Below are 26,812 nucleotides of genomic sequence, written 5' to 3'. Positions count from 1 at the left end.
CCCAACAAGGGTCTGAAAACCAATCCACTAGTCCTAATAGAGAGGGCTCAGAAACCGAACGACAGTCATCAGGAGAAGCAAGACCAGGTTCAGGAAGTGGATCAGTTGATCTTTTGCCAGGTTCAGGAAGTGGATCAATTGAGCTTTTGCAAGAAACAGGAAGTGGATCAGTAGAGCTTCTTCCAGAGACAGAGTCATCTGGTGAGCTACCTGATATTCAAGAAAGAAGAACCCCTGCAATATCTGAACCAAAACCTGAAATCAATTCAGAGGAAACAGGGTTCTTCAGTCCTTTTAAGAAATCTCTGTCTACCCTCATATCAACAGTTCCTCCTGAAAATCCCTCAAGTAACACCAAGCCTGCAGAGGAGTCATTTTTAGGCAGTAAACTCAAAATTCCCTTTTTCTCTTCTGAAAATAATCCCACAACAACCCCATCAACAACAGAAGGAGGAATTCTCTCTGGCATTCTTAAGTTTGCATCTGGCGAAGATGTCAATGCCCCGCCAAAAAGTCCATCCTCCAGCTTTGCAAGAAGTCCCTCTCCAAGTCGTGCTGCTCTTCTTGAAAGTGTCCCAAAAGGAAACACAGAAACTGGGTGGTTTTCAAACCTGTTTAAGGTAGCCCCAAGTGACCCTGCTAAGGAAGCTGCAACACCAAAAATGACTCCCACTGTAATGCTAACCAAGCCTAGTGGTCAAACTGAGCCACATACTGAACCAATGGTCCCTGAAACCACAGAGAGCACACTCTGCAGAACAGATCAATTGTCTCAAGAACAAACATTGTCTGAAAAAGATTCCCAAAGCAAGACAGGTGTCCAGCCTGAAGCAGATGTCACAACGAAAGATCAAGATCCGCCCAAGCCTGTGGAACAAGCCAGATCACAACCACAAGTCTCAGAGGCCAAAGGCATTCTTTCTGGATTGTTGAAACTAGGATCAACAGAAGACGTGTCATCTGACAAGAAAGCCCAAGGAGGGGATAGTCAGCCTCAACAAGGTGGACTATTTTCAGGCCTATTTTCGTCACCTTCTCAGTCGTCTCCCCAAACACAACATAATTCTGCCTCACAACAGCCAGGAGGACTGTTGTCAGGATTTTTAAAATTTGCCTCTGATAATGTTTCTGCTCCTACCAATCAGTCACCATCGTCATTGCCAGGAAGCCAATCAGGCCAAATTCCAACACAAAGGCAAGGACAACCAGCTGCTGCACAGCCGGTTTCTGGAGGACTCCTATCCGGGTTCTTGAAAAAAGCTACTGACACAGTGACTGGGGCTCAACCAAATCAGCCCAGTCAAGAGTCACAACCAGAAGCAGCTGACCATATAGAAGGATCTGAACAAAACTTGAGTCAAGGGACCACTCCTCCTATTCAGTCAGCAGGGAATTTGTCTGACCAGCAATTGAGACAGCCTGTAATCTCAGATCAACAACCTGACCAAACAACTGAAATACAACATCCCAAAGCAACAGGAACTATGCCTCAATCTAGTGGATTGTTTGGGGGTTTGTTGAAACTCACAGAAACCGCTTCCCAGCCACCAAAAGGACCTCTGGCTACACAATCTACACAAGCAAATCAGCAATCGGGTAACATGTTGTCGGGACTTTTTAATAGGATCGTGGAACCTAGTCCTACTCCATCTCAGCTACAATCAGAGTCTGGTGCTCAAGGGACTAACCAAAAACCAGCACAGCATGCACCTCCTCAACAAGGAGGCTTCTTCTCTGGACTTTTTGGAATTGGGGGCCAGGACTCTGCTCCAGCAAACCCAGGCCAGCCCTCACAAAACCAGCAACAGAGTGACCCATCCGGGCACCAATCTAATCAGCAACCAGGCAATAGACAAAACCTACAAAAGCAAAACCAAGTCCCTCCACAACAGCCCCCAGGTAGTCCTGGAGGTATGCTCACTGGATTGTTAAACAAAATTGCGGATGCAGGCCCCCCACAGTCTGTAGTGGGAAGTCAACCAGAGCAGCAACATGCACAAAGAGCAGGCCCTAGATTGACCCAGCAACCACCTAATCAACAAGGAGGCCTCCTCTCTGGGCTATTTTCAGCGGGTCCTACTCCTCCAGCACAGCAGCAACCACCTGTAAGTCATACCAAACAGCAGCAACCCCAACAAGGTAACAGACAGCCTCTGCGGAGGCAAAACCAGATACCTCCACAACCAGCAGCCTCTGCACCAGAGCCACAGCAGGGTGGACTATTGTCTGGACTTTTTAATAAGTTAGCATCTACAGATAATGCACCACAACAGCCCGCCCCACAGACGGGGTCCCAACAGGGAAATAAATCAAACATTGTTGGACCTGGTCAATCTACAGGTCAACAATCATCTCAATCCAGTCAGCAAGGAGGATTCTTTTCTGGTCTGTTTGGTCAGACATCACCTCAACAGCAGCAACAACCTGGCAAAATTGCAATTCCTCAACATACAGCAACCCAACAACCTAGTCAAAGTGGAGGCTTGCTTTCAGGTATTCTGAAGCTTGCATCTGGTGAAAATGTACCACAGGATCAACAGTCACCTCAACCTGCTCAGGCAGGTCAACCATCTGTTAAATCAGGACAAAATCCAGCCCAGTCTGAATCAGGGGGATTATTGTCTGGTCTGATGAACAAAATTTCAGGTACTGTGGAACAGTCATCATCACCTTCTGATCAGATGAACCTTCAAACAACACAGCAACAACATCTGCCACGTGCAGGACAGGGGCGACCACAGATTCAGAGAACCAAACCAGTAGAGATGCATTCCTCCAAAGATGTGGCCACAGATAAGGATTCAAAAGGTCCAGCTCAAAAAGGTTTCCTGTCAGGTCTTTTTAGTGTCACAGAGGAGTCATCGTCAAAGACACAGCAGCCGTCAACCCTAACTCCTTCCAAGGAAGAACCAAAAACCAGCACATCGCCTGGTTTGTTATCCAGCATTTTCAAAACAGGCGCCAGTGACAGTAGCACTTCTGCTCCTGGAAAGGAATCTGAAAAAGGCCGTCTTGATCGTTTTCTTCCAAAGAGTAAGGAGGGTATCTCTTCAAGTACAGCAACACTCACAACGGTTGTTGTTACAGCCACTCCAGTTGTTGATACCCGTGAAGATCCTCTGCAATCTCAGGTTTGGCAAGTTCCGACAATTTCTTCAACCCAGTCGTATCTTGAGGAAATTCAACGTCTCTTGTATGGGACAGAAAATGAGTATGGGTATAAAGATCTCTTATACAACTTTACAGAGCATGGTGTTCTTCCACCAGAGCTCTATGAGCATCAATGTCTCATAGAGGCTCTTCTGTGGCAGCAACTTAATGATTATGCCCTTGCTGAAGCCTTTGCCACTCAAGTTCAGGAACGGTCCCAAGCATGCCAAGGGAATATACCATCAACTGTCCGAGCACCTCAATTGCAGAACCAAATATGGTTAAATCCTATAGAAATGGACATCAGTAACTTCAATGTGCCCTCACATCCTTGGAGGGATGCTTCCACCCAGCTTTTTGAGAGCAGAAATCGCTTTTTTGAGGCAGATGAAGATCTTGTTTTGTTTGATATGACTTGCAGAGACAAGAAGCCCTGGAGTAGCTGTGACCATTTGAATGATCTTGATAGGAAAAGAACAACTTGGATTGCTGAAAGTAGTGCTCTAAATCTGTGCATGGAAAAAACAAAGACACAGTTGGGCAGATGTCATTCGCTTACAGAATGCAGTGTACAGGAATTCAGCAAAATAGTGGAAAAAAGTGGTGTTACTAGTGGTGTAAAAGATGAAGACTTTGGTTTAAAATCAGCAACTGAGTTTTTAAAACAACTTTCCACAAAAAAGGGTCCAATGGATTTAACAAGTGGCGCTATGGATTTAAGCCAGTTTGCAGGAACTACAGGGGATACTGATGATGAAATGCTCTTTGAGAATTCTGAGTGGTATCAACAATGGCTTTCACTACTGGAGCAAGGGTTGTGGTGGCCAGCTGAGACTGGGGACTGCGGTTATTATGTTTATATAGATGAGGAATACATTTATTCTCTCCTAACCGACAGAGCTGGTAGACACCTTTATGCCTGTGCTCCACCAGAGGATATAAAAGCTCTAGGAAATATCACTGAAAATATTGCTAACATTCTGAAACAAAAAGGAAAGGACAAAGTGACCCTTTGTGGTTTTAAAATCCCCTTCTGCCCCGAAGATAAAGGTTTATGGATTCAAGGCCAGGAACAGAATAAATCACTGCTTTCAGATGCACCCGTGGACTTAACTTCCGCCCTTAGAAAAGGAGAAAAAATAATGAACATGAATTTGGAAAGCTTCTCTCAAATGTTTCAGGAATCTATATCTTCTCAAGCAGATCAGCCTGTAGACTTTACTGTGTACAAGCTTAAAAAGATCAAGGTGGAATCCGTACAAAATAGCTTTCAAGAGGAGCCAATGGAGCCAGCTGATCTTACTTTACAGTCACTGAAAGGGGGACATGGAGGGCCATACTGGAAGAATCAGGGTTCAACAAATGAGCTTGCATTCTCACCTTCACCTTCTCCAAGGTGCTATTCAACACCAATCTCTGCAAATAGATGTTACCCAATTCCTGAAATCAGGATTTCAAATATAAGGGACACACCTGCAGACCAACCAGAACAAAAGTCAAACTCCATATTTTCAGCAATTGGAGGAATAACTGGAATGTCTCCTAATACTGATGCAAGTAAAGCTAATAAACTGACATCCTCAACACCTGCTACTTCGTCTAGCAAGGTTTCAGAGCCTTCAAACATTTCCAGAAATCAGAAAAGCCCATCAGCTTCAAAAATACCAGGATTTGTACAGTTGGAAAGGAAACTGCCTACACCACCAACTGTTACTAAAGCTTCTTCAACCCTTTCAGAACAGGCAACTCCTGTTAGGAGTTTACCCTCAACATCTACTAGAACTGTGGCTGGGCCTTCTATTTACCCACAGAGACCCCAGCTTGGAAGGCAGCTATCTCAGACAGACAAACCCATAGTATTATCACAAGCAAATAAGACCACAGTCACAGGGATGTGTGACATTAGCAAAGACAGTAGTTCCTTATCAATGGACCAACCTTCCCCCCTGTCTCCAAAACAGATACAAGATTCATCTCAGAAATGTACTCCTAAGTTACATATACTAAATGACAGCTCAAGTAATGAAGCCCACCTTTACAAAAGAAATCATAACTTTGGGACTCCTATTGAACCTCAAATACGCAATAAAGTCCTCGATTTTTCTTCAACAATTAATAAAATCAAAAATACCAAGCAAAACGAAACAACAGATGCCAACCTTAAATCCACACAAAAAGACAACGTTGTTGACTTTACAAAGTACAAGTTGAAAAGATTCAAAGAGAAAAAGCAGATGGATACTAACACAAGTGTGGACTTGACTGACAAGTCCATTGCTGTAGATCTTACTAAACAGATTGAGGAAGAAGAAGATGAATGGCCTGATTTAGAATATCCCACTTTGGGCACTTTGCAGCAAAGTCCCAGAGTTTCAATTCAGAGAACAGTTTCTCAGACCAACTACAGGCCAGTTGACCAACAAAGCAAATCAGAGAGAAGATTGTCCAGTCCAGAGGTTAGAGTTGGTCATATCTCTTCTACAATGCATATGCATAGACCACTAGCCTCCCATAGTACCTCTACAACTGACACAAACCAAATAGTTGTTAAAGACTCTGGCAAAGGTGCGATAAACATTCCATCCAAACCGTCTCTTACATCTTCTCAGAAATTACCAAGAAGTTCTTCAGTGACTAATATTTCTAGTAAAGAGTCCGGCATTGATGGAGGTCTGCAACCTGTATTTACTGCACCATTGGTAAGCCCTGTTATGAGACAACAAGTGGACCCTCAGGGACAGCAAATTAATTCGTCATTCAATATGCATCGAAAGATGCAGCAAAGCCCACCAATAGTTCCAACTGGTTGTAGACAGCAGATTCCTGTTGACAGTAAGAGAGCAAGTTCTACACCTCCGTCCTATCAGTCTATTGGAAATGCCCAGCAATATCAGGGGAACACTGCACCTGCAAACTCAGTTAAAGCTACATTAGATATGTCTGCCAAGACAACAACCCAGCAGACTCCACAAGCTGTTGTGCCATCAAAGGATTCTGTCTATGAGGCACTGTCATTGACAAAGACAAAACCGTTAACTTCTGAGGAGGCAAAAACAAGTTTTAGTCATCATGAATCCCTTGACTTGTCATATAGAAGGGAATCAACAGACCCTCAGGGACTAACAAGAGATGATATTCATTCATTACCTGTTGGAGAATATCTATCTCATACTGTTACAGGTGATCAGGTAAAATGCTTGTTTACAAAAAAGGAGATTCCATCTGGTAGTAGGAGGGCATTGTTACCAAGACAGCAGCCTCTTTTAGGTCAGTCTTCTGAATCCCTTGAAATGTGTAAACTACCCCAGCAAGCTACAGCACCAGCCAATACAGTTAAGGCCACACTAGACATGACTTCTAAGTCTTCTGCCAAATTGAAGGAGGTGGTTCTTGAAGTAAGAACAGATGACACTCTTACTGAAGCTATACCTTTAACAAGAGGCAAGCCAAGTGCCCGTGAACTTGCACGAAAAGACTCTGTTGGTGTACCACTAGTTGTCAATATCCCTTCTCAAGAACTTCTTGGTGACATTAAGATGAGATCCCCTGCAAATGCACACCAGGAGTTAGAGAATAAGCCTCAATGGCACTCAGATTCCATTATATATCAACAACAATATTGCCAGAGCAAAACTGGTTCCTTTGTGCAGTCAAATCACTCAACTCTACAGTCATCAGAAACTGTTTCAACATATCAGGCATCTACTTCAGCAAAACCTGTAACAGCTGCAGCACTGGATATGTCACCCAAGCCATCCCAAGTCACACAGAGTACAACAATGTCAGAGTATGAGTCTACTCAAAATGAGGCAATTTCACTTATTAATAAGCCAAGCGCAAGAGCAATTGCCAGAAAGGATTCAGTTGGTATCTCCCTTGTAGTTGAACCAACGCCACAGGAATCAACATGCCAGAAGCAACCTCAAACCTGGATCCCCGTGCAAAAGCAGCAAACTATGGATAGAAACATTGTCCCTGTTCTGCATCAACCACTTCGCAGCTGTATGACAGTGCAGTGCCCCAGTGTAAGTGAGACCAATGGTGTGTCACAGTCCATTATGCAATCTTATCCCCAGAGCACACCTGATGTCCTTGCAAAGTCAAATCTCTCAACTGTACAGTTGTCAGCAAATGTTCAAACATATCAGATATCCACTTCAACAAAACTTGTAATAGCTGCAGCACTGGATATGTCACCCAAACCATCACAAGTTACACTCAAAATGTCAATGACAGAATCTGAGTCTACTCAAAGGGAAGCAATTTCACTTGTTAATAAGCCAAGTGCAAGAGCGGTTGCCAGAAAGGATTCCGTTGGTATTCCCCTGGTAGTTGAACCAACACCGCTGGAATCAACATATCAGAGGCAACCTCAAACCTTGATCCATGCACAAAAACAGCAAACCCTAGACAGAAACATTGGCCCTGTCCTGCATCAACCCCTTCCCAGCTGTTTAAGTGAAGCCAATGACCTGTCACATATCACTATCCAACCTTATCCACTCTCTACAGCTCCAGCAAACTATGTTAAAGGCACACTAGATATGTCAACAAAGGCATGTGTATCAGACACAGTTCTGAACTATTCAGATCCAGTATCACTGGTAAGGACGAGGCCTTCAGGCTTTGCACATTCTCAAAGAGATTCTGTTGGTGTCCCACTAATTGTGGAAACATACTCCTGCCAGGAGCAACCTAGAAGGCGACAAACACGGGTAGGATCGCAAGAACAGATGCAACAAGGATTTGTGCACAATGGATCTCGAGAAATAGATCAAAGAGCATCAGCACCAGCCAACTCCATCAAAAGCTTCCTAGATATGTCTCCAAAACCACAGCAGAAAGAATCCGAAACAGCTACAGATACCTTGTCAACTGGAACTGTGCCATTTATCAAAAACACGGCAATTGCAGCAACAAATTATTCTGTTGGTGTACCACTCATAGTGGAACAATCTACACATCAACAAGGAATACATGTATTGAGTGGAGTCAACACAACGGAGACAGCGCAGAGGCAGATATCTACCAATCACAGTAATGAGGTCTTTTCTGGTTCAAATACCACCTACAAGGACACGTGCCAACAAAATAGACCAATGGATTTCTCTGCAAAAGATAGCGTGAATACAACTAACATTACATTACAACTAACAAGTAATCTCCCTGAACCAGAGGATGGACAGCCCATGAATTTCACTAATAACAAAACACAGAACGAAATGTTTGATAGAAGGCAGATTGGAAGGCAAGTGGAGAAAAAAACAATACAGGGTATTGTTGACCTAACTTTGGATCATATAAACAAAACCATAATTATAGGTCCTGAAGATGCAAAGGATCTTTCCTTTCCTTATATGTCTTCTCTCGCTCAGAATAGTATTTACGATCAGCAGCAATACATACCTCCACTGACTTCTATTGCATATTCCACTGAAAAACAGGCCAACACCCAACATGGTAGACAATGCAGAAGGCAGTCAGAAATAGGATTGAACTCTGATCCAATGGATACTTCACTTTCCTCTTTGGAGCCAATTCAAAGGAAGATACAGAATCATCAGAATGTTGCTCCCCAGGCTATACAGGACTATTCATCTGCTACATTCTCACTAAAAAGTGCATATCATCAGGTTGAATCTAACAAGCCCGATCAATTGCCTCTAAACATACCTCAGCTGCAAACAAAACATTCAGTCCCACAACAGCAATACCAGCAATCTGGTGTGGAAATTGGTTGGACTTCACCCATTGCTAGATCCCAGGCAAAGGCTCCAAATTTGCAAAGACAAGATACAACTGTTCAGCATGACATGACTTTTATACCAAAAATTCTTATCAAGCAGCCAACTGTGGAAAGCGATGGGACCATCGAGGAAGGCCCATCAAACAGTGAAACAATGGCTAGTAATGGACAGACATTACCTTCTTGTTCCACCCAGAAACTGCCTGGTAGATCCCAAACTGTTCCTACTTCAATTATTCAGCAAGCACAAGATAGACACAGAACGGATCCTTCTCAGCAGTCTTTTGACTTACAGCCAGTACAGAGCAGTGCAACAACAGATTATTATGCAAAAGAATCTCTTCAACTCTCAAAACAATCTGATCCAAGCCAATTCCCTGTCACTGTTCAGCAATATCAGGCACCAACTGTTCCCACCCCAATGCAACATGTGTCAGAGGTTAATGCACGTATATCCCAACCCACCACAAAACATGGCCCAATGCCTGTAAAACACGTAAAGAGTAGTTCTCTGAACCAGGGCATTGGAGCTGAAATGCAAGGACCAGAGGTATCTCCAACACCAGCAGGAGCCACTTCTGTTAAGAGTTTGGTTTCATTATATAGTGGTTTAGGTTCACAATCCTCTGTCAGTGCAAAATCAGTTGATATTATGCCTCACCACACTCAGATTGTGTCAATACCTGTGGACAACAAAATGCAAGTTACTTCAACACAGACTCCTGCTGTCAGCCATGTTACATTTACTCCTGATGAGAAAACAGCATCTGTATTGACTGAAATTCCCATGCACTGTGATGTTTCCCTAGAAACCTCTGTTGTTAAAATACCAGAGTCAGTTGATTTAAGCCCAAAAATGCTTGCTTTGTCTGATTATCCGCCTTGCATACCAGCACTTGTTAGTGACCAAGATGACCCTGCTTTTAAATTAAAAGATGACGATTTCAATGTATCAAACAGGCAAAGCCTTTTTCAATCACCAACAACACAGACAAAATCCTTCACTGAATCTAGCCGACTGACATTTGGAGGTGAACAATCTGCTTCCTCACCATGTGAATCAGCCCTCAATCAAACATCTGCAATGATATCACCTGTGGACTCTCCCTCCAACGAGTCAACAATGCATGGTTACAAGTCTATTTCTCAAGACTGTCAGCATCCACTGGCAACACTAAATGCAAGTCCAGTAAGAGAGACACCAGGTAAACAATTACCCCATCCTGAATGTTCACCAGTTAAACCACCACAAACCATGACACCTAAAGGAATTTTAAGTAAAGACCGTTCAATAGAATGTTTAGAAACATTGTCAGAGGTTACATCAAAACCAATTACGGAAGAGGTCATCACAGATAATATAGCTTTATCTAAATCAGGCATGTCACAGCAGCAATGTTCAAAAGAAACGAGACAAACTATATACACAGAATCTGTCAATGTCAATACTGGATTTGGTGAAGTGTCTACTGTAGCTAACACATCGCAGGAGAAAATCAGCCATCCAATGTCAATCTACATTGGCATAGATAACTCAAAAGCACCTCCTGTTGAAACGGAAATTGAACCAGGTGAGCCAAAACCTTATATTAGACTACCACATATTTTTGTCTCAGCAGCAAGTTCACCAGAAGACGAGAAAATAGAACAAGAGCATAATGAATACAGACAGCCTGAACTGCCTGAAGTCAGTGCTTCTGAAGATGCCACTGTAGTTGCAGCAACATTACCAGACAGTAAGGAATCTTTACCTGCTGATATTGTTGCACAGTCTGTTATAAATGAGGATGGCAGCGCTACAGAAACCTGTAGCACAGAGGCATTCGATGAATCAGAGCACATCAAAACCTATTCACCAGAGATGTCAAGTACTCTGACTACAGCAGATTGTACCCATGCAGATGAACATGACTCCCAGCACATCCTGATCAAGAAAAGTTCAACCATAGAAGCTACCCTCTCAGCAGCTGAAGTAAAAGCAACTGAGGCTTGTGAGCTGCCGCTTGAGCTGACTTCCAAGGACATAAAATCAACAGCTCCAGACATAACACCACTTAAAATAGTTAAACCTCTCAGGGATCTAGCCTACCAGGTCACTGAAAAGACAACTTTAATGCCGGCAACACCAAAATGTATTGAAACACTTGAAGAGTTAGCCCACAGTGATAAAAGCACCACTTCAGATGTTGTTTTGCCAGAAGAAGTTCAGTCTCTTGATAAGTTGTCACTGAAAAAAGTACCCTCTGCCTCAGACGCAAAATCACCTGAAAGTGTTCAACAACTTTATGACAAAACTGAAAGGGATGTCACCTTATCTACCCCTGCACCCAGTCCTTTCAAACCTTGCACACAAGAAATCACAACCTCCAAGGAGGATAGGTTGGCTGTCAGGGTTGATCAGCCTGAGGCAGAACAACCTAATGAGCAAGGAAAAGGCTTATTTTCTATGTTTAGTGGCTCCACTACAACCCCACAGCAGACGTCCTCCCAAACTGGATCATCAATACTTGGTGGCATTCTTCCTGGGTCATCTACCAAAGATGGTCCTGGCAGAGGGTTACTCTCAATGTTGGGTGGGTCAAATGCCCCATCTTCACCTGGATCAAAAGACCCACCACCACCACTGTCAACCCCACAAGAGACCCAGGGAAAAGGCTTATTCTCTATGTTTGGTGGATCCAGTAGTCAACCACCTCCTGGCCCAAGAGGTCCAACTGGTGGGAGTGTGCGACCTAGAGGTCCTCCACCCAAAGAACCACCAGGCAAAGGCCTGTTTTCCATGTTTGGTGCGTCTGCACCTCAGCAACCACCCAGTCCCAGAGGTCATCCTGTGCAAAGTGCCACACCAAGAACACCTTCCACAGGATCCTCTATATTTGGTGGCATCCTCCCAGGTTCTACTACAAATAAAGAAACTCCTGGTGCAGGTTTGTTTTCCAAGTTTGGAGGTCTGGGTGCCCAGTCCCAAACAGGACCAAAAATACCCCCAACAGTTGCACCACCAGGACCCAGAGGTTCAGAGCCCTCAGGAAAAGGACTATTCTCTATGTTTGGTGGACAAAACCAGCAAGCATCAGAAGCACATCCAGTTGCTTCGAAACCACCTGAATCAGAGGGTGGTTTCAAAGTTTCCTCTGTGTTTTCACTTGGCGGGAGTTCTGATGGCAACAAATCTAAAACTGGGTTTGGTCTATTTGGAATGTCTTTCATGGAAGAAACCAAGACAGAGCCAGAAACATTGGGGAAGGGGGAGATTGACTCACAACAAGTGAAACCCTTAGACACAAAATATCTTTCAAAAGAAGCAAAGAATCACATTATTGAGGCCATGGAAAATGTATCTTCTGAGCCTCTTTCTACAATAGATAAGGTGGAACTCCAAAAAGAGGAGGCTTACCAAGATGGTCAAGATTCGAACGTGGACATCAATAAAGATACCACTGAAGTTTCCCTAACAGATCCACATCTGGAGGTGGACAAATCAGCCACAATGCAACATCACATTTCACCTGATGAAAATGCATCAGTTGTGGTTGAAGCTTCTAACACAGACACACCAAATTTGACTGGAGATATACTAGAGAAAGAGACACTACAAGCTGTAAAACCAGCAAATGAGGAACAGTCAGACATCCAAAATGAATATAATAAAATGAAAGATACAGCGAATTCTGAAAAAGAAGTTGCTATATCAGAGACAGATACTTTTGAATGCAAAAGCACAGGTGATAAAAAGGACATATCTTCCATCAAAACCCCATTAGAAAAACCTGATGATATGCAAATTAAAAGTGTTATAGATTATACTGACAAAAACACAAGTTCAGATATGGTTGGAGTAGAACATTGGAAAGCTGTCGTTGAAGGAGAGATAACAATTCCAGAGGTAGAAAAACAAAAGGGCGAGCCAGTGAAAGTTGCTGCTGAAGAGCAAATAGCAGTTACAGATGTGGAAAAATCAAGTGAGGAGCCTTTGAAAGTAGATGATGAAGAACAAACAGCAGTTACAGATGTGGAAAAATCAAGTGAGGAGCCTCTGAAAGTAGATGATGAAGAACAAACAGCAGTTACAGATGTGGAAAAATCTAGTGAGGAGCCTTTGAAAGTAGATGATGAAGAACAAACAGCAGTTACAGATGTGGAAAAATTTACTAAGGAACCTTTGCAATTTGTTGATGAACAAGCAGCTAATGCAGATGTGGAAAAATGTACTGAAGAGGAAACTTTAGGCGATTCATTGATAGCAGTTATAGAGAAACCAGCTGCAGAATCTGTAATAGGTGCAGTTACAACAGAGACTACAGTTTCAGAATCAGAAAAATCAATTGAAGAAGACTTAAAATCCACATCTGCGACTGCAAAGGAAGAAATTGAGGCTAAATCAGAGCTTGCAGAGGCTACTAAAGAAACAGCACATGGATTAGAGAAACATGTTGAAAGTAATGATTCTGTTGCAGTGGTCCCAACATCTAATGATGAAAAAACTGTTAGTACCAACTCACCAGAAATCATATCTCAAGGTCCTTCATTGGGACCTGCTAGTCCTCCACCACAGCAACAGCCCAGGCCAGGCATGGCCAGGCCACCTGGTCCACCAGGACAAAGAATGGGAGCACCAAGGATGGGAGGGCCACGGATGGGAGGGCCACGGATGGCGGCCCCAAGAATGGCAGGACCAAGAATGGCAGGACCAAGAATGGCAGGACCAAGACAGCCAGGACCACAGAAGCCCCCTGAACCAGCTCCATTTTCTGGTTTTATGTCCATGTTTTCTACCCCAAATGCCCCAAGCAAAGCACCAAATGTTGGTGGATTTTTTTCAGGTTCACCTGGTTCACTTTTTGGATCATCACCTGCTCCTCGTCAGCCACAACAACAACAGCAACAACAGCAAAGCTCATTTTTTGGTCTTCCAAGTAGCATTGCTACAGAATCCCTTACTAGTGACCTATTTGGTATATTTAAAGGTCCTGAAACGTCAAAATCTGAGGAACATCAACAGTCTGGCACAGAGTCTGGACAAGAGGATACTTGTGCAACAGTAACAGTCACTGAGAAAACTGACAAGACAGATACAGAGAGCACACCTTTATCTGGAGAAGGACATGTTAAAGACTCTGAGGTCCCTGAAAAAGGATTATTGGAGGAGGCAGAACGAACAGACAAAACAGAAGCAGATGAAAATTCTCTGACAGAGTCCACCATGAAAACAGCTTTCCCTGAGAAAGAAGCAGGGGATGATGAGCATGCTGAGCAGTTAAAGGGGTCAGGTTCTGCAGTGTCTGACAAAGCTGCACCCGCAGCACCAGCTCCTGAAAACAAAGGCATGTTTGAAATACCCGGTCTGACTGCTTCTAAATTTGGCTTTATGTCTGTAGCTGCTGAAGGTACATCATCTTTTGGATCCCTTTTCTCCACCACTTCATCTCCAGCCACTGGTACAAAGACACTACAGCCACAACAAACAGATGGTGGTCTCTTTTCTGGTTTTAAAAGCCTTTCAGCTGGTATTTTCCAGGATGAGAAGCCAAGTGGAAAGGAGGAACCGTCATCTGCTCCATCTGTGTTTGGCATGAAGCTTGGCTCAATGTTCGGGAACTCTGATTCACTGAAACCTGAATCCACCCCTCCGGTGGTCACAACCCAACCTCAGTCCGAAAGTCCAAAACCTACAGACGAATTTCGTGAGCCAGAGTCTGAGAAACTTTCCCTAGGCTCTGGAGGAACTGAGAGTGCAGATGCCAGTGATACAGAAGGACCAACAGAAACTTCAAAAACAGGAAGCTGTGACACCTTAGCACAGTCACCACTCTCTGGCATTCCCTCTCTCTCAGTTTCCTTAGCAGAGGGTTTGGATAAACCCCAGTTAAAGGTAGATAAGAGTGAAATTGAAACACCTGACATGCATGCAGATCTGGGCAAAGAGCAACCAAAGAACCTGTTGACAGAGGAGGCAGCCAAAAGGCTAGTATAATTTGAATGATAAATGACATTATTCATTTATCATGCTAATGTAGACAAATGTAACGCACCCTTCCTGCTTTTCCTTTCCCATTTAGAGTTTTATCTTACCACATTTGATATCAGTAGCTCTGTGCCTTTTGTCCCTTTCCCATTCCTTAAGTGACCTCTATAAGAAGATACAAGATCCACCTTGCAGCCATAAATACAAACCATTAAGTGAAAATCTGACATTGTCAGTTTCATCGTCAAAGCCATACAGTAGGAAAGGAAGTGATCACATCTGCTTGAAACAGACTCCCCATTATGTGTTAATGTACTGGAGCTATTTTGTACTTACAGCACCTCCGTAATAGCTTTCCTGACAGTGATGGAAGTGCAATGAATGAAGAAACTGATGGTCTTTATTTATTAGCGTTTGACTTGTGAGGCGGTGTATAAAGCCTTTCTCTGTCCCCTGCAGTTCCCAGTTCCCAGAGTTATTCTCCAACCGTCAGCCAATTTGTTTATATGAATTAAAACTCTGATAGATTTATGATGGTATGAAAGTTCACAATGACAAGGCAGGCAGGACACTGGAATAAAAGGAAAAGTGAGAAGTAGTTTGGCCTCCACCCAAGACAGTAAATCATGCCAGTTAAAGCAAAGAGCCACTTTCCCTGCTAGCAGTCTCAATCATCCAGCAGCCACACGGCAGCCACTTATGACAATCTAATAAAAAGGTTAAATAAATGTGAATAATGTGCATATATCATTGTATGGTATATACACTACATGAATAGATCCTGCAGTAGATGTAGGTTCATTAAATAGTTTTTTCTCTATTCTGCTTTTAGCCAGAACCTTAACTGTAAGTTATGATAGCTGGTCTCATTATTAACATGCCGTTACCGCCTTAAACGTGCAGTATGACCACCCATCTTCGAGAGGGATGAGGACCTCCCGTTGCTGATTGCAGCCTTTTCTTGACATGATTGTCATAGAAATCTGCAATCAGCCTCAGTTATTCAGCTTCCCCGACTGAACCCTGTTAGTTTTCCTTGTTTCGTGTCACCTTCTTCCCTGGATCTGTTAATGATGATGATGAGCTTCTTTTACCCTCAGTTTTACCCATTAGTACTTGCTTTAACAAATTAATCGAATTGTTTCATTTCGAAATCCCTGTCTGCCATTCAAAATTGAAACTCCTTTTTTAAAATCAAAGTAAAGAAAATATGTTTTCTTCTAGAATATTTTTCCCATTATCTACGTCTTTAAAAAAACAGAGTAATTTCAAGCGGTAATTTCCGAAATAGTGAATTTTGGAATAAAACCTTTCGATTCTGCAAAACTCCTTTAAATAGATGTTGCTTTCACAAGTCACCATCATATTCTAAAAGACAATTTCATTCTCCTGCAGTCCGCCGGACAGCAGTCGCTTTGATTCATCTGGCAACCTCAGCCCGGCCAGCTCCCAGCTCAGCTCTGAGCCTGAGGAGCGGCGAGATCCAGAGACCCGCCGCCCCAGCACCCTGCGTCCCGCTCTCAATAGCCAGAAGTCTACCTGGGATGAGGAAGAAGAGGAGGAAGGGGTTGAGAAAGAGCTGAATCCACTACCAGAGCCTGGTTCAAACAAAAGTTTGAAAGACTCTTTGGTCATCTTGCCCAAACCAATGTTGGAGAACTTCGATAACAAGACTCAGACCAAAATCTGGTATGTAAAAAATGTAGACATCTAGGTTTGCATGATTACACAAGCTTAAGTGTGAGCTGGTGGGAAGTCAGTGAGGGAGTTTATAACTCGTTGGTTAATTTCGGTCTCAAAGCAATAGTTGAATGCTCGTTAGAATTTATTTTTTTCACAAAAGGAGCACAGATTTTGTCCCTCGTCAGTTAAAATTGGAAGCATTTTATGAAGGGATCTCTAATGATTACAGCAAGTACAAACAGTGTTGATCGTTTTAAGACAGACTTGTAAAATAGTGAACCTATCTTTCGACTTTAAGATTCAGGGACTGATTCAATTTTGATATTGATTCATGCCGGCCATCTTTTCCCTCTTTTTTTGCTTGATCTTTTTCAGTTTCTTCGAGGATGGCCCTCCACCATGCTCTCCATCCAAAGTGCGCTGGTTGAAAGCATACAACAAAGTGAGAGTGCAGCTCCTTGAGGTATGAAGACCCACTCTCTGTGCACACTCCAACTGCTCTCTCTTTGTCGGTTTCTCTTTCTTACACAGTCTCTCTCTCACACACACACACACACACACACACACGCACACACACACACTTATGTATCCTTGGGTGCACAAGGAAATTCAATTAAATCAGTAAAACTCCATACATATACCTACAGATTGGATAAACGGGCACATGTACATTTTGGTTTCTCTCTCTCTTTCTCTCTCTCTCTCTCTCTCTCCTCTCTCTCATGCATTGATTCTTCCTCTTCCTCTTCCTCTTGTCCCCTGCGGGTTGGTTGAGTTTTCGGTCATGCTACAGCAATTTGCACTAATTTTGTGCTCCTTAAGGATTTCCCCTTTGATCTGGTAAACTGCCTTTTTATCCTGGGTTTCTTTGGATCCAGCTATCACTCTGCTGTTACAGAACGTTTTTAAGTGACTAAACATGGTATTGTGAGTTAAAACGACTCCTCAGATTAGAGTACCTAACACCTCGGGGTGGTTTACAGTTGACTGTGATGCAGTGTCATTTTGTATAAATGATTCTATGAATTAATTACTAAAACCCTGTGTATGTATCATCTTAAAACATTTTAATACAGCAAACTTTACTCTGCCTTAGTCACCTTGCCTCAGGCTATTCCTTTCTAGTACCTAGAGGTTTCATTAGATTTTCATTTGTGGTTGTATGCACACATGATAAAAAACCCTGGAAGGAGCTTTTTAAAATATCTGTGTGACAAGCAACTTGAAAAAGACACTAAAATTGAAACAAATGTAGTGAAAATAGTGACTGAAAAGTATTTAAGGGAAATAATGTTGATATATGTGGGCGTTCATCATGTGGTATACAGTATGCGTACCTGACATCTGAAAATGCAGGATAAAGAGTGTTTATCGTTCCCTGTGTCTGAAGGTAGAAAGTGTCTGGCTCATCAGACACGTCTCATGTCTACAGTATGTTTATATTTTTATGGGCAATATTTATGTGCAATCAAATTGTTCCACAGTAGAGATCCTATTATTCAAATATAGCAGAAATGTAGAGGGAGGAGCTTGTCGACTCCGGCTGGGTTGTTTTTCTGCATTTTTTAGTACTTGTGAGGACATTGTGTTGAGGTATTTTTTAGTACTTGTGAGGACATTGTGTTGAGGTATTTTTTAGTACTTGTGAGGACATTGTGTTGAGGTATTTTTTTGTACTTATGAGGATGTTGTGTTGAGGTATTTTTTAGTACTTGTGAGGACATTGTGTTGAGGTATTTGTTAGTACTTGTGAGGACGTGTTGAGGTTTTTTTTAGTACTGGTGAGGACATTGTGTTGAGGTATTTTTTTGTACTTGTGAGGATGTTGTGTTGAGGTATTTTTAGTACTTGTGAGGACATTGTGTTGAGGTATTTTTTGTACTTGTGAGGACATTGTGTTGAGGTATTTTTTAGTACTTGTGAGGACATTGTGTTGAGGTATTTTTTGTACTTGTGAGGACGTTGTGTTGAGGTATTTTTTAGTACTTGTGAGGACATTGTGTTGAGGTATTTTTAGTACTTGTGAGGACATTGTGTTGAGGTAGCACAATTGCAACCCTTACCTGCATTTTGACCTCGTCGTTATATAAACTTTATCCCTAAAAGAAGTGCTTTGTGGTGACCAGATGTGAGATGAGTTGTCACAATGTGATCAGTACACTCACACTTGCCACTTTAGGCGTTGATGCTAATTAAACACCAGCCGTTCCCCTTCTTGCCCCTCCTGTCAGCACTTTTTGATGTGATTGGTCCAATTTATCTGTCTCTGATTGCCTTTGAGCTCAGACCCGCGTCTCCTTGTTTTCCTCTGATGTTCAGATCACTTCAAAATCCACTCTCATGTCCATTTTTATTTATAATTTTAATTTGTTGACATGAGCTTTTAGATTTCTCATTTGTTTCTCAGGGAGTAGAAGGAAACATATGAAGCACTGAGAGGAATTAAATAAGAGATTTCCGACTTGAAAACATAGACTGAGAAATGACAAGCTTAATTCAGTCGGGCTACCAATGAATAGGGGGACAAGTGGGTTCAAGGCCCTGTGTTGACAGGCATCCGCATTACTGAAGTGTCCTTGAGCAAGACACAGAATCCTTGTTGTTCAGTGGCTCACCCTATAATCTGACCTCCCTGTCAAAGGGCTGAGAGAAACAAAAATTTCCCCAGAGAGATCAGTGTTAAGTTATTCATGACTTTTCTCCCAAGAAAGACGCTCTGATTGCTTAAACACTAAACCTGGTTAGCCGTCTGCTAAGAATCCCATCCTCTTTTTAAACTTCTCAAGAGGCGAATATCAGGACACCTCAGAAAAGTGAGACAGTATCAGGTGTTTTCAAGGTGATGGGTCAAGAACGCTGAAAAGACGGTGACATTTCCCAATTGACCTGTCAGGGTTGGCCTCAGGACAGACACTATTGAGTTGCATTATGGGAAGTGTAGGACAGTCAGGGTATTTCTGTTGCTGCTTCATAAATTTTGACTTATTTTTATAAATCTGTCTTTCCATCGCTCTATTTGGAATTGCTGGTCCACTATCAGTTATCCTTTTATTCAAGAAGCTTAAATGTTCTCATATACAACGCTCAGTTTTCAAAACATTGTGTTCTCTCCAATTTCAGTTCCTCAAGCTCAGAAGCTGACAGCCTTTTCAGTTATGCTCCATTACTTTCTAGACATACACAAGACGTCTCTTAAATACCCAAACATTAAGTCTTATTAAGCAGCAATTCACCGAACCTCAGCCAGGCTCATTATTGAATCAAAGAGGCTTTGTAATTATACGGCGCAGTGGTCCATTTTGAATGTAATGTGAAGGTTTGACGTTTAACGTTTTTTAATTACATACATATCTGAAACTGGGACAGTATTGTAGAAGGTAATCTCGGTCTCTGAACGAATCAGCCTCTGGGGCCAACGGACAACGTTTTGGGGGTTCCAGTGTAGCTAGCGGATATCCTGGCCAAAACTGTCTCTTTTGTGCGCCGGTCAATTGTTCACAGTGTGATTAGCAACGTGAGACGCGCAGATGGAGTTGGACGGCAGGGACGACGTCTTCGACTGGATTGTGTCACAAGTAGCAAATTGTAAAAAAGCTAAATAAAAAGCTAAATCATAATAAGAAGATAGCCGATGAGTTCTGAGATTGCATTTTGGCCAATGCTCTTTTGCTCGGTTCTGTACCAACAGAACAAAGAGACTTCATAAGAAGGCCACCACCTCGGTACAGGTGAAGATGACTCGTCTGCCGCGGCTGCCGACCACTTCAGCACAGATCTGACAGAATAATTAGTTCATGCATTCCTGAGCTCCTCATCAACAATAAATCATTTCTTTAAATGCTACCTTTGATCTAGTTCAAGACGTAGAGAGCAAGGCACAGCAGATCACTCAGCTTTCACGACCAATTACACAACCATTCTGCCGTTTGATGCTCGTTAGGCTGCGGTCTTGGGAGTGCAGTGTGTGTGTGTGTGTGTGTGTGTGTGTGTGTGTGTTTGTATGTTAGCGTACACTGGCTTTTTTCAGTTTGGTAATCAAGTGTATCTTATCAAAGTGATGTTTTAGGTCAAGGAATAGGTTATGTTTCAAATGGGAGAGCAGCGATGATCAGTCATCAGAGAGATGGAACTGTTGCTGCAACAGCATTTAAATAACTGTATTCTTTGGGAAGTCCTAAATACATTTTGATTTCTCTCTCAAGGTTTAGAATTAGATTTTATTTGCAGTACAGTTGCCTGAACATCATCAGCCCTCATCAGTCTGACCTTTGTAATTCTTGTAATGTTGTTATCACTGTCACTTTTGAATCTCATTTAAAGTGTCTGTGGATAGCTGACTCTTAATAAGCCGGTTGGCTGCCCGTGCTACATTTAACGCCGTCCATCCATCCTTCGATCTATCTACGAGTAAATGATCCTGGTCAGTGTCACAGTCCCCGGTCTTTATTGAGCTGCACTCAATACATAACATGCTTTTTAGTTCACTGTCTGAAAAGGTAAAAACTTTCACCCTCAAAGAGTTCCTCATACATATGGACATGAAATCCTTTTATATGCATGAAGTTCTACAATTAATTACATATTTATTTATTTGCTGAAATCATTTCAGAAATGACTTCAGATTTCTGCAATGGGACTAAAGATGTTGTTCCAAACTAATGTGAAACATTCAGCATGAGGAATAATGAGTGTGCCCTTCATGTGTAGCCATCAGTCATTACAAGGCTGTGTAATGTTGCCAGTATTGTTTTAAAATGACATACAGAAAATAAGGGCCAGTGTTATTGAAGTTTAGGAGGCGGAGGATGGATCCAGGTTTGCCACTGGTCAGCAGCTATCCCCACAAGGACAAAAATAGTGTTCGTCTTTGTAGAAAAAGTATTGTGCCATGGCAACCATGTCACATTTCTTTGGAAACACAACCTTATGATTTGTTTATGATTGGGGTGTCATCGCTGCAGACGGGGGCAGGTGTGTGGGCACTGAAATAGCACATTCTGAAGTCCCTGTCATATTACATGCCCAAGCTTTTCTAGCTCCATATCGACTTTACATTCTGCTGCAGCTGCAGTTTTAAGTTTAATAGTTCTTAAAAGTTATTCTCTTTAATCTTTCAATCAACCTGCAGAGAGTTTTAACTTTGTGCTACTTCATCAGCACCCGAGGCTTTAATTCACGTTCATTTACAAAGGATTGGAAATGTGGCAACTAACAATTAACAAAAGAAACTTGTCAAACACTCCTCTGCCACCCATGCTCAGTAGGTTTAAAACACTCACTATGTTGCCGATATTTTGGATGAAGCTTTGAGGAGCGCTATTTTTGCAAAACAGCAGCAGTGTACCTGGTATCAGCCAAAGGTCGGGGAAATGCTGACTGATTGAGCTCAAAGATGGACATCGGAGTTGTGAGTTGTGCCACAGGGTGGATTGAGATGCTCCTGTGGACATTTCAAAACGTTTTAGCTGCTGTGAAACCTACCGTGAAACCTACCCAGGACTGTTTGAAACTCAGCAGATTTTAGTGTCTTGAAATGTCTTTAACAGTGAAGCACAGGGGAAGACTTAGCAGAGACACAGACTATAAATCCCAGGAAAACCTCAACCTGTGATATTAACAAACCAATGAGAAGGAACTGAATTATATTAGTGTTACTAAACCAGTTGATATACTAAATGTGACAAACATTGAAACATTTACTGCAGTGTGTGCAGAAAGATGAGGCTGTCTGTGTGTTAACTCATCTTTGATTGCAGTGTTGTCTTTCAGCCTTTCTCAGAGCACTTCAAAGCATTTATCCGTCCATTATGTCCACCTCGATGGAAACCTCGTGAAAATCTCTGTCTGACGTGCCTGAATGTGTGTTTGAGTCATTGAGTGATCACGTCAGCCCAGAGAAGAGAAGGGACTTTCATTGCATTCTTAAGGAATGAAAGATCAGCTGACTGTGTCGTGTTTAAGTAAAAATAAAGCAATGTTTTTATGTTCAACTATAACAATGAGAAGAATAAAAGGGTACCTTTATGGGTGGCAGGAAAGACATTTTTGTATTGTGAAAATACACTCATGAATATTGTATATGAAGGAGCTCTTTAAGGAGAGATGAAGGGCTGAAGGCTCATGTAGTCCTCAGCCTGTAAAGTAGGTTTATGCTGGATGCTCAGAGCTCTGCGCTCAAATGATGTGAAATGTGACCCAGTCTGCAACTGACCTTCTACTCAGATTAACTGTTAAACTTGACATATATATATATATATATATATATATATATATATATGTTTCTGCTGCTTCATCTCGTCCACCTTTCCAGGCGCAGCTCATCTCGAACGAGCCTAAAATGTCTGCTGTGAAAAAGGTGTATGAAAGGATGAAAAGGTCCTCCATACATTGGAGTCATTTTCAATCTTATGAAGCCGTTGACAGTCTTATGAACAGTCAGAGATTCCCCCCTAAAAAGTTAATGTTTGAGAGACAGAAGTATTTCTCTCAGCAATATGTGCCGGGGGAAAGCAGTGGGGGATAAACTATTCATGAGTGTGACTTTCCACATCTAAAAATGAAAGATACAGTGGAGCTGTTGTTCTTTTAGCAGCAAAAGGCATGACATTTAACTAAATGTAACGACACCGTTATGTACTTATGTCCTGATGTACTCTACAATCCTGTTCTATGATAACAGATGCATAACAGAACAGGTAAATAGTGAGTAGGTTATGGATACTTTACACAAATTGCAAAAGTCAGTTCTTGTACATCAGTTATCAGATCTTCAATAGGCAAACCTATTGAGACATGTCATATTTTTAGAATCGCTCAATGAAGAATGATCTTTTGAATTAAACTATTATAAGCCAAACCTTGATTTTTTTCCCCCTAACCTTACCTCAACGTTTTAGTTGCCTAAAGTTTCACAACTTTAACCATGATCCCAAACTTGTTCTTGACTTTAACTTGTTTTTGAGCCTGAGCCTTCAACAATCCAGGAGCCCGATGAGTTACAGCTGCAGCACATTGAACGTAGGAGGCCGGAGTTCTCGTCCCGTCCATAAGAAACATTGGCTCTTCAATTCAAACCGTAACCATGCTCTGTCCCCAAACTTCAAGATTGTGTAGAAACTAAGAATTCAAAAATATATTGGCTCGGTCGAACCATACCATAACCATAGACAATGGTAATATGTATCATTTTTATAATGGTTTTGGAACACTCAGTACGTGTTATTTTGGCAACTTTGTTGTTTAGGTTCTACTTGTTGCATCAAGACACTGTCTGCAACTCATCCCTTGTCCTTGGAAATACTTCACACACACACACACACACACACGACCAAAGGAAGGCTGTGAGAGATGAGATTTCGCTGCATTGACCAGGCAGACATCAAAACGAGCATCAGAGGACAGGAGGGGCTGTCGGAGAGGATTGTGAGGAGGAAGATGAGAATACGAGGAGTAGAAAGAAGAGCAGAGGGAGAACATGAAGAGCAGGAGACGCTGTGACTCACAAGAGTCCACAACTCCTCGGGGATGTCACAATACACACCCAGTTTCAAAAGTAGACTGAGAACCTGTAGAGTTAAAGTTTCACCTCACTAGCAGTACAAGTGTGGGATTTCTACGAGTTACAGCGCATGAGACAAGCCTGAATAATGACACCATCCTAAGATTGGTTCCCTATTAACATCGCTTTCACTCTCCACGCTCCAGTTACAGCGTCAACCATTGCGCAACCAAAACAGGAAGAGGATAGCGATTTGGTTTTTCTAGCTAGCTATCGTTAGTTTCCCCCAGTTACCAACATGAGTATCAATGTCAGTTCTTTGAAGTTATTATCCCCAGTCGAAGAAACAAGATGGAACATCCAAACTGTGGCACCTTGTCCTCTGCAGCTGTTACGTGCCAATGAAGGTAGCTAGCATTATCCCCAGAAGTTGGTAAAAGTCACCAGATGATGTCATACGCTCATTTGCATATTTGTGATATCATCACACATTAAATAGAGTCAGAGATGGAGACCTCGTGCTAGTGGCAGAAGAGCCGGGTGCTGTGATTACTGAGCAGCATTGGGGATAATCACAATATAATATCATGTATTTGAATATATATTTCTTGCTTTCCCCCGATGAACAAGAAATAAGTCACTACAGTTGTAGTAGGCTCAGAGGAAAACAGAAAGCGGTTGTCTTTGCCTATTGCTACTTTAAAATGAGATAAATTCTAAAAATGTATTATTATTGTGATGAGACAATCATGTAATGTAAACAACTGTCATACAAAACTCCAAGGAAAAAATGGGTTTTAAAAATAAGCATTTTATCAAAACCCCCTAGTTTAACCATTCCTGTATTTTAGCTTACACACAGATTGACTCAGAATTACAAAAATAAAGCAGCTCATTTGTGCTTCCTCCCAATTTAGAAGAGCAGTTTACATTCTATTACACGAGGCTTCCAGATGTTCACTGCCTGTAAAGAAAACAGTGAATAAATTAAAACTAAACGGATCTAAAAATAGTAGATCTTGTAACCTGTGCAGGCTTTGAGAGACCACAATGCCCAGCAGATAATATTTACACTATACATAAATGAACAGGGAAATTACATAATAAAATGTGGAACTCTGTAATTGTCTTGTTAAATATATGAAGTTTAGTGTGAGTAAAAAAATGTCCAAGTTGTAGAAAGAAATTTGACCCCAGTTTTATATATTTTTTTCAAACCCTTTTTTTACTACCTGTGTATTTTTCAGAGTTCTTGTAGATTTGTATGACTTCCCCGAGCAAAAACACCAAACCACAGACCGACATGAAAGGCTTGGTGACGGCCCAATAGACACATAAAAACACACACACACACACACACACACACACACACACACATACACACACACACACACACACACCTCTATCCCTGTTTTCACAATTAAATCATCTCTGTTCGCCTGTACAGCAGACGGCGTTCAAAGAACAACGGCTCTGAGTTTCAGCCGGCTTCGCGTTACACAACCTACTTTGTTTATGCTTTACATGCAGGAGAGAGAGAGGAGAACAAAGAGGGACGTGAAATGCACTGAGATCAGGGGAAACAGCACAGAAATAAAACACAGGAGGCAGAGTGATGACTCGTTATCGACAGAGATAATTGGAAATGGAGGGAGCGGACCGCTTCCCTGCCACCTGTCCAGCTGTTCAGAGGAAGTTGCATAAGACAGACAAGTGGTGACAAAGGAGGGGAAAGAATAAGGAAAAGAGAAAACAGACAAATGTATTTTCCAAAGGAACAAAAAGGACTTTGAGAACCTTCTGCTTTGAGCTGAAGATTGGGTCCGTGCCATATTATACAGATGGTTTATTAAGCAGTTCTCTAATATTCTGTGATTGTGATCGCAGTGAATCGTAAACACAACAAACACAGCAACAATAAGGTGGTGGGAGGGATCTATGCTTTAGAGGCACTGAAAACTATTTTTATTGAGTAAACTATTTAAACTGGATGAAATCAGGCAAATCTTTCTAAAATCTTCAAGATAGCATCTGTCTTTATAAAGATTTCTTATTACTCATAAATCAGCCCTGTGTCTTAAAAAGTTATGTTTCCAGATAACTAAACAACAACACAACAAAATGTTTAGGCAACAAAATGTTTAGGCAACAAAATGTTTAGGCAACAAAGCTCCCTGGTTAGGTTTAGTAAAATATCATGGTTTGGTCAACGACTCTTGGTTTTACACGGGACAAGAACAGCGGTCTCCTGAGTGAAAGGCCTGTGTTTGTTTGTCCCAGATATCCGCCCCTAATTATTGTTTAGATGGATTCACAACTGCATTTCTTCTTCAGCTTTTTTCCGGGTCAAGAAATTAACTCAAAGTTTATAATAAAAGGAAAGACGAAGGAGCATCTCAACACTCATTATGTCGGAGTTCATTTTAATATTTCAGGTTCCGTGCTTTGATCATTTGATTCCATACTGAGCGCAGGACGGAAGGGAATGAGAGCAGAAAGAAAGAGACACGACAGAAAAAAGACAAACAGATATAGGAATGAATAGAAAGGATAAACAGAGGGTCTGTATCTTTTAGTTTAGCATACTGACGAAGCCCCTCAGAGGGATCCGAGCCCTGACAGTGCTGCGTGACATTGGCTGAAAGTCACCATGGAAATCAGGCCTGTGGGCTGTGTGTGTGTGTGTGTGTGTGTGTGTGTGTGTGTGCGTGCGTGCGTGCGTGCGTGCGTGCGTGCGTGCGTGCGTGCGTGCATGCGTTTGTTTCAGGAA

General features: G+C 42.1%; 1 protein-coding gene across 1 annotated transcript in view; it reads left to right on the top strand.

The window, feature by feature from the left end:
• LOC116396147 (protein unc-13 homolog B-like) overlaps positions 1–26,812 on the top strand; it is a 154,355-nt gene that overhangs the window by 44,108 nt on the left and 83,435 nt on the right. Inside the window, exons 10-11 of the mRNA XM_031870573.1 lie at positions 16,257–16,550; positions 16,920–17,007. Coding sequence (XP_031726433.1) covers positions 16,257–16,550; positions 16,920–17,007 — 382 coding nt within the window. The remainder of the gene's footprint in view (positions 1–16,256; positions 16,551–16,919; positions 17,008–26,812) is intronic.

The sequence above is a fragment of the Anarrhichthys ocellatus genome, unplaced genomic scaffold, assembly GCF_004355925.1.
Source record: "Anarrhichthys ocellatus isolate YVR2014 unplaced genomic scaffold, GSC_Weel_1.0 scaffold53, whole genome shotgun sequence".
NCBI classification, from domain to species: Eukaryota; Metazoa; Chordata; class Actinopteri; order Perciformes; family Anarhichadidae; genus Anarrhichthys; species Anarrhichthys ocellatus.
This window is presented reverse-complemented; position numbering and strand designations above follow the sequence as displayed.